This window comes from Panthera leo, chromosome E1, assembly GCF_018350215.1.
Source record: "Panthera leo isolate Ple1 chromosome E1, P.leo_Ple1_pat1.1, whole genome shotgun sequence".
Taxonomy (NCBI): domain Eukaryota; kingdom Metazoa; phylum Chordata; class Mammalia; order Carnivora; family Felidae; genus Panthera; species Panthera leo.
In genome coordinates, this window is record NC_056692.1 from 49,961,040 (window position 1) to 49,973,092 (window position 12,053).

The 12,053-nt window shown below is 39.5% G+C and overlaps 1 protein-coding gene across 1 annotated transcript in view; it reads right to left on the reverse strand.

Annotated features, from left to right (window-relative positions):
• Positions 1-12,053, reverse strand: part of ABCA9 (ATP binding cassette subfamily A member 9) — a 62,373-nt gene that overhangs the window by 27,885 nt on the left and 22,435 nt on the right. The window contains exons 16-21 of the mRNA XM_042916227.1: positions 11,666-11,756; positions 8,800-8,939; positions 5,940-6,059; positions 3,632-3,830; positions 1,666-1,832; positions 890-1,023 (exon numbers count right to left, since the gene is read on the reverse strand). Coding sequence (XP_042772161.1) covers positions 890-1,023; positions 1,666-1,832; positions 3,632-3,830; positions 5,940-6,059; positions 8,800-8,939; positions 11,666-11,756 — 851 coding nt within the window. The remainder of the gene's footprint in view (positions 1-889; positions 1,024-1,665; positions 1,833-3,631; positions 3,831-5,939; positions 6,060-8,799; positions 8,940-11,665; positions 11,757-12,053) is intronic.

A 12,053-nucleotide genomic window follows, 5' to 3' on the forward strand; every position in this document is an offset into this window, starting at 1 on the left:
GGCAGGGGAGGGACAGAGAGAGAGGGAGACGCAGAATCCGAAGCAGGTTCCAGGCTCTGAGCTGTCAGCACAGAGCCCAATGTGGGGCTTCAACTCACAAACGGTGAGATCATGACCTGAGCTGAAGTCGGACGCTTAACGGACTGAGCCACCCAGGCGCCCCATAGAAAGTTCAACTTTTATATGAAATACACCACTCTTAAATATTGCCAAATAAGGCGGTCCTTCTCAAACTTTAATGAGCATACTAATCCCCTGCAGATTTTATTAACGTGCAGATATCCAGTAGGTGTGGAATGGGGTCTCAGAGTCTGCATTTCTAACCAGCTCTTAAGTGATCCGCTGATGCTGATTCATGAACCACAAGTTGCAGGAAACTAAGGCATTTTTTTTTTAATATCAGATAGTTGAGCATAAATACTTATCTGAAGATTTGACCCATTTGTGTAGAGTTCAGCAGGTAAGACTTGAGATTTTTTCCCATAAAAATATACAAAAGCCTACTGTAAAAAATTGAGCACTGATTTTTTTTTGGTAACAAAACTGAAGTTCATAATAGATATTAATCAGATTTATTATTAGAGGATTCATCAAAATGACATTTGAGTTGAAATCCAATTGAGAATACAATTTAAATTAGTGATTCGAATGGAGCACAGTAGGTAAGATTTAAACTCATTATTAATAATAGTGCATACAATTTAATAAAGAATGAAATCAAATAGCATTTCATTATATGTTGCTGTGTAAATATTTATAGTACAGCTTCTCCTCTAAAAATAAGAGATATCCCACCTGTTTGTGTTAAATCGGCCTTGTATGTCAGTTGTTAGGTGTTATTCAAATGGCATTCATCCCCCATCTTTGGTGAGATCAGAGCCCAACATACCTTGTCGTCACCTGACACAGTGATAGCACCATTGTATGATGGCTCGTTTGGGCCATTTCTAGTTCCAAAGGCATCCACTTCCAAAGCTATGTTCTGTTGCCTCAGTGAATGTACGAAGTTATCAATGCTCGACCCTACCATGAAGGTAAAAATCAAAAGAAGCCAAAGTGAAGTCAAACAATGGTTAAGTAATATTTAAAAAAAAGAACAAAACAAAACAAGACTAAACTAAATGATGTCACCCAAAGCATACCATGACGACCATCTAAGGATTTCCTTAGAAAGGCAGAATTGATGTTGTGATACCCAAATCCATTCTCATATTGAAAGTATGACAAGATTACTTTACCTAGAGTCTAGCTATTGACATATAATTTCTGTTCATGTAGAAATACTACTCAAAATTAACATCATAATCCTTAAAGATCTTCTGTGTTCTTAGAAATTTAGAACAGATTTTTTCCCCCAGACCCCAAGAATGCATAACACTTAAAAAATGTTATGGAAAGACTTCAGAGATCAGTCAGTGACCTACCAACCACCCTTTTTGTTGCTTGATGTGATACACTTTAGGATTTAAGTAACCTCGCAAAACGTGTTTCTAAAAGAAACTCCCCAATCTTGAGTTTTTCACTTTTTAAATTAATTTCTTGTTTGGCCTCATATGTGTTTTCTAAAACATACAAGACTTTATTTTTCCCCTCATGGTTTATGCTGCCCGGGGAATCCTTCAACAGGAGCGACGCGGAAAAGTTACATTTGAGCCCCATGTTTACCTGTTTTATTGATGACCAGTAGGGGGGTCAGAGGAACTTGCGGTGGTTGTCCCGGGGAGAGGAAGTACATATTAGGAGCCAGTCCCCAAGAATAACTCTTTTGATATAACTCATAGAATAGATGTTCCAAAAGCTGAGGGCAAAAGCTGATGCCAAAAAGCAACAATCTACATGGAGGAGAACGCAGAAGAAAAAAATTCACCTATAGCGACCTTTGTAGACTTTTCAGTTTGAGTAGATAATGGGTATTATAATAGAAATACATTATAGACACTAACCAAACAAATGAATCATGCTTCCCACCTCCTCCCCGTTTCTTCTTTCTAAAATGAAATGGCTTCTACATATTTATGCTTGGTCTTTCTCTCTCTCTAAATGCCTCCCCCCAGCCTCCCCCGCTTTTGGAAATGTCATTCAAGCTCATGATGTTGGCTGAGTAGGACTCTTATTTATTTTTGAGAGAGACCTCAAGAGGAGGAGGGGCAGAGAGAGGGGGACAGAGGATCTGAAGTGGGCTCGTTGATGGCGAAGAGTTCCATGGGAGCTCGAACTCAAGAACCATGAGATCACAACCTGAGCCAAAGTTTGTCATTCAAGTGACTGAGTCACCCAGGCGCCCCTGGCTGAGTAGGACTCTTAAATCTCTCTCCAGTTCCCACTTCTTGCCTCTGTTTCCCTCTTGCATTTCTCCCTTTTTCTGGACCACCGTTGCTGGCAAATCACCAACGCCCAGACGTATCACTACACTCTGAACTTTTTCCCCCTCCTGTTCCCAATTACAACATTTTCTCATAAACCCAAGTTCCAAGGACCAATCATTTTCTGTTCATTTGTCTCTGGTAAAGTCCCTTTTCTGAATGGTTGAAAATGTCTATCGTAAAAAAAAAAGAAACAAGAAAATGTCTATCGTATTGTCATTATTACATGCCTAGAAACATTTTCTCTTCCCCCTTTCGAGTCTGGACCTTAATTATCTCCTTCCTGACCTCTTTCAATATTGTCCTCAATGACTGTTTTTCTTGTCTCCAGAGTCTTCTATTTCCAAACCATTTTGTGCTGTTGCCCAATTAGGTTTCCTGGCAATCTGTGCTAATGATGTCAATCACCTTTCCAAATAAAAACTAAAATGTCAGTATTTCCTCATTATTCACAAAGCCCAGCTCTTCAGCTGTATGTAATACAGCATCAAAGTTATTTTTACTTTTCTGTGTACTTTATGTTGTAATTCACTTAACTCGATACCAATCGACCTTTTGACCTTTCAGGTGGCTCCAGACTCAGTACTGCCCCCTCTGCCTGAATTTCCATCCTTCTTTCTTCCCTTAACTAACCGTTACGTTCTCCTACACCAAATTCAATTTCTCCCCCGTAGAAAATTGTTCTTTTCTGATGCTCATATTGGAGCATCATCTTTCTCATACTGAACACTCTGCTTGCTGATATTGCCTAATCTTGTAGCGTGGTTTTTAGTGTACGTCTAATCACCCCCCCAGACCCAAATCTCACGCCTGATTTATTTTGATAAGTGTGGCAGATATGCAAACATAGCGTGTTAGGCAGAGGTGCTAACAAATGTTTTTTTCTCTGAATGAGTCCCGCCTGGAGAGTAGGGTTTTTGCAAGGACCTATTACTCAGCAAAGAGCCCGAAGCTATAGGAAAATCAAGCGGGTTCCAGACAGCAGCATGAAGCTGGGGCGAAGACACAGGCTGGCACAGGGCTCCTTGGGTCAAGAGGCAAGTCTGGAGGATGGGACCTACGTGCTAACTGCCACGCTTCTGAAACACTATTTCAACCCTTTGGGGAGAGCAGGTTCTGTGTGAAATTAACAGAAACCCCCCAATCGGTTAACCTGGTTTAATTACATACCCACCAAAGCAATTAGAAATTGCTTTCTGTGTTGCGAAAGACCGTAAGCAAGGGCTCAGAGCACGGACCAAACATATCTGAAACCCTCAGGTACTCACATGGTCAACAGAGTTTTTTTTTCACTCTTTAACTTCAGGAGGCGAACTTTTGCTATGGCACAGAGCTGCTGCCTCCAGAGAGCCACGCCACTGATTAATTTCTTTGTCTCGTTAAAGGAGGACAACGCTTGCTCTAGCTCAACAAGGCTCCCGGTGTCTTTCGTCCTAGGACCTTGTAACTCTCCCCAAATTCCAGTATCTATAAAACACAAAATCAGGAATTTATGCTGCGTCAGCTTAGATGCGCTTTACTTATGTGTCTCTATGACCGTATCTTTTCACCAAATGGTGTCAGAGTAGAAATCTTGGGCAAAGATGTGAATAACCTAATTCATGGCATTTCTAGAGCAACTTAAAAAAAATTTTTTTTAAAATGTTTATTTACTTTTGAGAGAGAGAGAGAGAGAGAGAGAAAGAGACACAGAGTGTGAGTAAAGGAGGGGCAGAGAGAGAGAGGGGGGGGACACAGAATCCGAAGCAGTCTCCAGGCTCTGAACTGTCAGCACAGAGCCTAACGTGGGGCTTGAACTCACGAACTGCGAGATCGTACCCTGAGCCAAAGCCCGACGCTTAATGGACTGAGACACCCAGGCACCCCTAGAGCAACTATTAAAGGAAACAAAGCAAAATAAGTAAGTAAATAAATAAGGTATAATACAAGAAGGAAAACTAATGACATAATAAAAGAAATCTTGTATTTTATTTAAAAAAATTTCTTTTTGTAATCTTTATTTATTTTTGAGGGAGAGACAGAATGGGAGTGGGGGAGGAACAGAGAGAGAGGGAGACACAGAATCCAAAGCAGGCTCCAGGCTCTGAGCTGTCAGCACAAAGCCGGACATGGGGCTCAAACTCATGAACAGTGAGATCATGACCTAAGCTGAAGTCGGATGCTTAACCAAATGAGCTACCCAGGCACCCCTTGTATTTTCTTTTAAAAAAGCTTTGTGTCTACAGCTTTAAAGGACTTCGTTCATTCTAAGGAAATCAATGAAAAGAAATCCATATTTAGCCTGGAAAAATCTACTCATTGCAAAAAGATAAGCTATTTAGTATTTCTGACTGAGGTGGGAAACCTGGTATATATAGAACCCTCTCCAGGCACCGCCCCCCCAGCCCCAAAAATACGAAATTGGTAGAGACAATACTTTTTTTAGTAGTCATGATTGAAAATTAAAAACCGAAGTGACCTCTTTTGGAAGACAAGCCTAGAGCAACTGATCTACTCTAGACTTTTAGAAAGCAACAATATATGTCTATTAAAAGTTAAGTATAACCATAAGTATATAACTTCAAAAGTGGATAAAAGGGAAAAAAGAGGTGTTTTTTTAAGTTTATTTATTTATTTTGACAGAGAGAGAGTAGGGGGCAGAGAGAGAGGGAGACAGAGAATCCCAAGTGGGTTCTGAGCTCATAGCAGAGCTCGAACACATGAACCGTGAGATCATGACCTGAGCTGAAGTCTAAAGTCAGATGTTTAACTGACTGAGCCACCCAGGCATCCTGATTTTTTTTTTTTAAGTTTATTTATTTTTGAGAGAGAGAGAGAGAGAGAGCGTGCATGTGGGAGGAGAGGAGGGGCAGAGAGAGAGGGAGAGAGAGAGAATCCCAAGCAGGCTCCATGCTGTCAGCCTGGACCCCACGCAGGGCTTGATCTCATAACCATGAGATCGTGACCTGAGCTGAAATCAAGAGTCTGAGGCTTCACCGACTGAGCCCCCCCCCAAGGGTCCCCGAGAAAGTGGTAATTTTAAAAACCCGCTCAATCAATTAAAACATAGAAAATGAAAAAAAGTAAAAGAAGCTAGTAAAGAGTACGCCAAGTAGGATGACACATAAACCAGAAATAAGGAATTGCCTTAGATTAAGTAGAGACGACTTTCCAAGGAATGACAATTATTCTGACAGCAAACCTTTCAACAGCAACGATGGAAGCTGAAGACGTTGGAATAATATACTCGAATTGATACGAGAAAAGTAACTGTCAACATTCAATTCTAATTTTCTTTTCTCTGTGGCACTTATATTACATAGTTATTGTCTGCTCCATGAGGATCTAGTCTTGTGCCTTGCTATACCCTTAGTAAGACATGTGGTACAAAAATCAGGAACTCAAGAATGGGGGCCAGCATTGAGAGAAGAAGGAGACAGAAGAGATACCTCTCTTCTCTGCTTTAAGTTTACCCAAGACCAGACTGAATCAGAGCAGCTCCAAAAGCATACAACCTCATCATTCAAAGTGTATTTTCAAGATAGGGTAGTCTACAGAAAGACAAAATGAAAGCTTCTTTTTGTTTTGCTTTTTTACCTGATTCACCAATAGCTGATTTCCCTTCTAATTTCAAGAATACCTCATTCAACGTTGCCATGGAAACACCATAATCCTCAATGCCCTGATTAGAGCATCTATCAAGATCCCTGTAAAGATCTAAAAGTAAGCACAAAAATACATCAAAAGAACATAATGTGAAATGAGATTGGTAATAGCTGTATTTTTCAACAATAGAAAATGTGTGATAGGCCAACAGCATTCATAAGAAACAAAGCTATGGTACAGACATTCTCTTATTTCTAAAATAACCTAAACTACAATGTGTTTCTGAGTCTTGAGTATAAAATTGTAAACATCTGTGTTTCATTAGAAAACTACATATGCAGTGTTCTTCAAAAAAATCTTATGTTTTGTTTACTCTCTTTTTTAAAAAATTAATTCTGTTTGATTATGGGGAGTTTAATAAATGGACTGAATGCTCGTGTCCCTCCCATAGATCCATATGTTGAAACCCTACCCTCCAGTGTGATGGTATTAGGAGGTGTATAATCATAAATGAGATTAGTGCCTTTGAAAGAGTCACAAGAAAGCTGGCTTCCCCTCCCTGCTCCCTGCCATGTGGGAATACAAGGTGAAGTCAGTACTTTGCAACCCCCAAGAGGTATCTCATTGAACCCAACTGTACTGGAACCCAAATCTGACACCTCCCAGCCTACAGAGCTCTGAAAAATAAGTGTCTGTTGTTTGTAAGCCACCCAGTCTATGGTATGTGTTACGACAGCCTGAACTAAGGCAGGAAATGTTCAATCTTAAAACCCCATTAATTCAGGAATATTATCCCCAAAGCTGAGAGAAGAATGCTGTTAGGAATAACTGGTAGGCAGTTTAATAACACATGCAAAAGAACTAATGTTTATATAAATAATTAGGTGCTATGCAATCATCCTTAGTTTAAAAATATATATAAATTAAAGGGAAAACAATGTATATAACTTTGCATTCACTCTCTCTCTCTTTTCCAGCATCTGACCATGATATGAAGATTACACAGAGTTCTCAAAGAAGGTAGGTCTTTTTAGGGATTTTGAAGGTTACTTTTTTTTTTTTTTTAAAGATACTGGGAATAATTTTTGGGTAGTTCAGGAAGGTTGGAAGTAGAATAAAAGATAATTCAAATATTGGGAGAAATGAAAGGTTTCTATCTCAACGCTGTGTTAGATAAATAAAAAATACAGATGTAGTCATGATTTCCAATGAGTTCTAAGGGTTGGTTCTTTTTCAGCCTTTTTCTAAATTGTGCACCCCTCCTTTGAAATGCATTTAAAACATAATCATGGAATGCTTGGGTTCGTGGGTTTCATAAAGATTTCTGTTTTCACAAGCATACATGTATCCAAGACGTGGTGTATGCGTCCAAGTGTACAGTTACTTCACTGATTCTAAGATAAATACATTTCATCTTTTCTCAACATATTTGAAATGAGCATGCATCAGGAAATGCTGGCGTGTCATTTTATTTATTTATTTATTTATTTATTTATTTATTTATTTAAATTTATTCTCAGGTTAACTAACATACAGTGTAGTCTTGGCTTCAGGACTGGATTCCCATGATTCATCACTTACATATATAACACCAACTGCTCATCCCAACAAGTGTCCTCCTCAATGCCCATCTCCCGTATACCCCATCCCTCCACCCCCTACCGCCATCAACCCTCAGTCTGTTCTCTGTATTTAAGAGTCTCTTATGGTTTGCCTCCTTCTCTGTTTTCATCTTATTTTTCCTTCCCTTCCCCTATGGTCATCTGTGGCAGCATTGTTTCCTTCCGTGTCTTTCTTGGCAGCACCTCCTACAGCTGAAGCTGTCTTAGATGCTGTGAACTACCATACGTTCCATGTCAGGTGTTTTTCCAGGTGCTGTGTTTATATTTAATATTTTAATAATCAATTTAAGTGTATTAATCATTTAATCCTCATAACTGAGGAACTATAAAGCTCATACCATCATTATCCCCTTTTTACAAATAAGGAAACTGAGGTACAGAAGAGTGATATAACCTGTCCAGGATAACAGAGCTAGGAACAGCCTTGCTGCGATTTGAATCTCCCCAGTCTGGCTCTGGAATTCCAGCTTTCAACCACTGCACTCCACTGTCTGATGCTATATTTCTATATTAGCCATGATTATTGATGCAGGCGTATTGATTCAAGCAGGTAGCAATGGAGCCAGTATCTTCCATTAAAAGTTGGCAAATTCCTTGAAGTCCAAGTACACACATATTTATGGTTACACTTAAAGAAATGCAATCTACCTCAAAATTCTTGGCAAATGAAAGCATATTGGGAGACCAGGTAGAAAAGTGGGAACAGCAATGAGCTTCCGGGCTTTTGTTCTTGCAGCAAAGTGGTGAATTTGGAATGTTTGGCAACACACTGGTGGATCATCATTACTATTCATTTACTGAGATTATAACATTATGTCACGATGTTGATCATAAAACCATCTATCTGCATTTGGCATGCTATTCCCTTAGGCCCCGTTCAGTACTCTGCCCTCTTTTCACAGACCTCTCCTTGTCCAGACCACACTCTCTCATTCATTCCTGAAACAAATGTCCTGAATATTCTTAATTTTACCTTGATGTTCTCCTGCCCCCCTTAACTGCACATACTTCCACTTGAAGCATATTGAGTATCTTTGGGCTCAGTTTACTAATAAGTGATCTGGGGATATCAGGGGCTAATACTAGCTGGGACTTTGGGGGATATTAAATGATTAATGCACAGTTCCATGCACTTAGCAAGCATAAAGATGTCAGCCATCATTCTGAATGCCGCTGTTATTGTTAGTAACATCATTGAAAACCATCCCGCGGTGTCTCCGTTCTGTTACCTGGAAATTTGTTTGTCCTTTCCAAGGGCAAAATATATACGAGCTTTTCTTCACTTTGTGCTGTTAATTTGGCCTCAGGGATGTGCTGCTTAACAAGTGATGTTATCCTGTCCGGATCGCACATTTCATTCAGGTGCAAACTGACATTTAAAAAGAGTGTGTTAAAGCCATTTTTTATCCACCACCATCTCTACAAACAACTGTAGCGTGTTTGCCACTTCCTTAATATTTATGAGACACAAATGTACATGTATCTAGGATCATGGAATAAGCAAGACTTAAAAATATGTAGTCCAGATAGAGTCCACAATGATATAGTCCAAACTGTATAATCTAGAGGCACTGGTGTAGGGATAATAACTCAAGGGTTATTATTTGGAGGCAAGAGATATATCAGCTAGATGTCGGCTGGGGTGAAGTGGAAGAAGTGCCTGATTTGGTCTCCATCTATCCACAAGCTCAGTTTTGAATTTTCCCTTTGCAACAAAAGGGTTTTGCAAAAACCACGAACATGGTGAAAACAAAGACAGAGGTGGTGTGGTACGGTCATTAAGAACATGGTCCTATGTCCCACTGATATACATTCCAGAACTCAGGCTTAATGTCTTCCAGCATCAAGTTTCCAAATTTCCATCAAAATTCCATGCAGTTTTCCAATAGTCAGTTCTCAAAGAATCTCGAAAGACAGAATAAAATAAAGCATGCGTGTGATCATACCAAACCTTGCACCAAGTAAACCCTCAATATATGTTATCTAATATATATATATTTTTTTTTTTGGTCCAAAACTTACTCAAGTCAAAGGTGATCTGCCTTTGTGGTGAGAACATATAAAGTTCTTCATGAATCATTGGATTTTACATATTAAAAAAATTTTTTTTAATGTTTTATTTATTTTTGAGAGAGAGAGAGAGAGAGAGAGAGAGAGAAACAGTGCGAGCGAGGGAGGGCCAGAGAGAGACACAGAATCCGAAGCAGGCTCCAGGCTCTGAGCTGTCAGCACAGAACCCGACATGGGGCTCGAACCCATGAACCTTGAGATCATGACCCAAGCTGAAGTCAGATGCTTATGGGACTAAGCCACCCAGGCGCCCCATCATTGGATTTTAGAAACACCATTTTTAGTCACACCCATTGAAATTTCCTGAGGCTATCGAATGGTGAGGGCATCACAGTTGACTTTGATGACATAAACCTGAAAAATCCATTTTAATTAAAACTATTCTGTGTTTACAAGGCCCTTATGTGATATGCTATCCAGGATCCCAAACAGAAAGAATACAGTACATTCCCTAGAGGAGTTAGGAACATAACAGTAATATAAAGCACCAAATTATAGAAGAAGTGAGTGAGGGAAGTTGAGCTAAGTCAGTTAAGCACTTGGCACCTTGTCAGGTATTCATTCATTCAATATTTTTAGTCTTAATTGCAATGTGGGTATTATTACCACTATTACGTCAATGAAATTACTGAGGATCAAAGAAGTTAAGTAAATTGTCTAAGGCGACAATTCAAAATAGTGTTTTCAGGGCTCCAGAAAAGAGAATACTTATTAAGGAGAAAATATTCAGAAAAGACCTTCAAGATTGGGGGGCACCTGGGTGGCTCACTCGGTTAAGCATCCAACTCCATTTGGGCTTAGGTCACGATCTCGTAGTTCATGAGTTCAGGCCCTGCATCGGGCTCCTTACAGTGCAGAGCCTGCTTGGGATTCTGTCTCTCCCTCACTCCGCTCCTCCTGTAAGTGCGCTCTCTCTCTCTAAGTAAATAAATAAAAGAATGGATAAGATGTGAACTTGGTTAAAATGGGTCGCAGGAGGACATGTCAAACAGACATCCCACTTTAAGCGGAGAGAAGACAACAAAACTATGGAACATACTTAGAAAACAGCGAGTGATTCATTTTATTTTATTTTATTTTTTTAAGTAGGCTTCATGCCCAGCACGGAGCCCAATGCGGGGCTTAAACTCACAACCTCGAGATCAAGACTTGAGCTGAGATCAAGAGTTGGACACTTAACTGACTGAGCCATCCAGGTGCCCCACAAGTGGTTCATTTTAGTTGGAAAGTACTGATTCCGTTGGATCATACTAAGCAATCATGATGGAATAGTAGATTTGAACAGGTTAAACACTCGGACTAAATAATGGAGGGAATTTAAGCACATTTAACCGCTGAGGATGAAGTGATTTAAATTATGCTTTAAGAAATATTAGTATTTTTAGTGGGAAGTATAGGAAGAGATTCACGCCACACCTAGAATCTTGGTCCAAAGATTCTGCCACTTATAAATGATGTGAGACTGGGCAGATTATCAAAACTCTCTGACATGTCAGAGGCTAATAATGCCATCTTCTTACAGTTATCTGAGGGATTAAATATGATTATATGACTATTTCATACATAAATTATCTCAGCAAGAATGCAGAATACAGCCAAGTGATAGACATTACTAAATAAGCATACTAATTATTATCAGGAAGAGAAGGAGATAGAAATGAATGAGGGGGAAGATGAAGTCAAGGAGAACAGAGAGGAGACTACTGAGATTGTCACAGCGAACAAAAGTAAGCATTGGAAAATGATCAGGAAGGCCTGGAATGTCACTAAATTTCTCTTTGCGAGTGATATGTTGTGAAAACACTTTCCAAAAATTTTGTTTAAACTTAGCTCACTCATCCTTATATCCGTGTCTACGATCCTACCTGTTGCTTCATTCTTGCTAAGAACGGTCAGTTGTGGGGTCATTCTAACACAGCTCTCTTGAAATGGTCTTCATAATTTTGTAGCCTTTTCTAACCTACCGATACTGAGATCTCCTGCCCCCGACATGTTCCAACATGTCCCCAGCAACACAGGCTGTACCTTAAATGGTAGCCGATGCCCCATTTTTTCTTCAGGAACAGGGAAGAGCCTGCACACTTCAGCCTCCCGTTGGATATAAATACCTTCCTGTCTAAGCAGAAAATAAAAACAAGAAATTGCATTACAAGGTAATTCTCTCATTGTTTATCAAAGAACAGATCCATCAATAGATAGTGTATTTTAGGAGCACGATCCACTCAGATACTTGCATTCTAATTCTAGTCATAGGTAAGCCAGTTTCTTTATCCTCCAGTAACTAAAATGATACATTAGTTTATTCTCTAATCTCTCTAGAAAAGTTATCACACGATGAGAGGCTCTGTTTCAAGCCACCTGACATTCCTACTGAATAAAACAGAAGATATTTTTAAGAGCATGCTATATATTT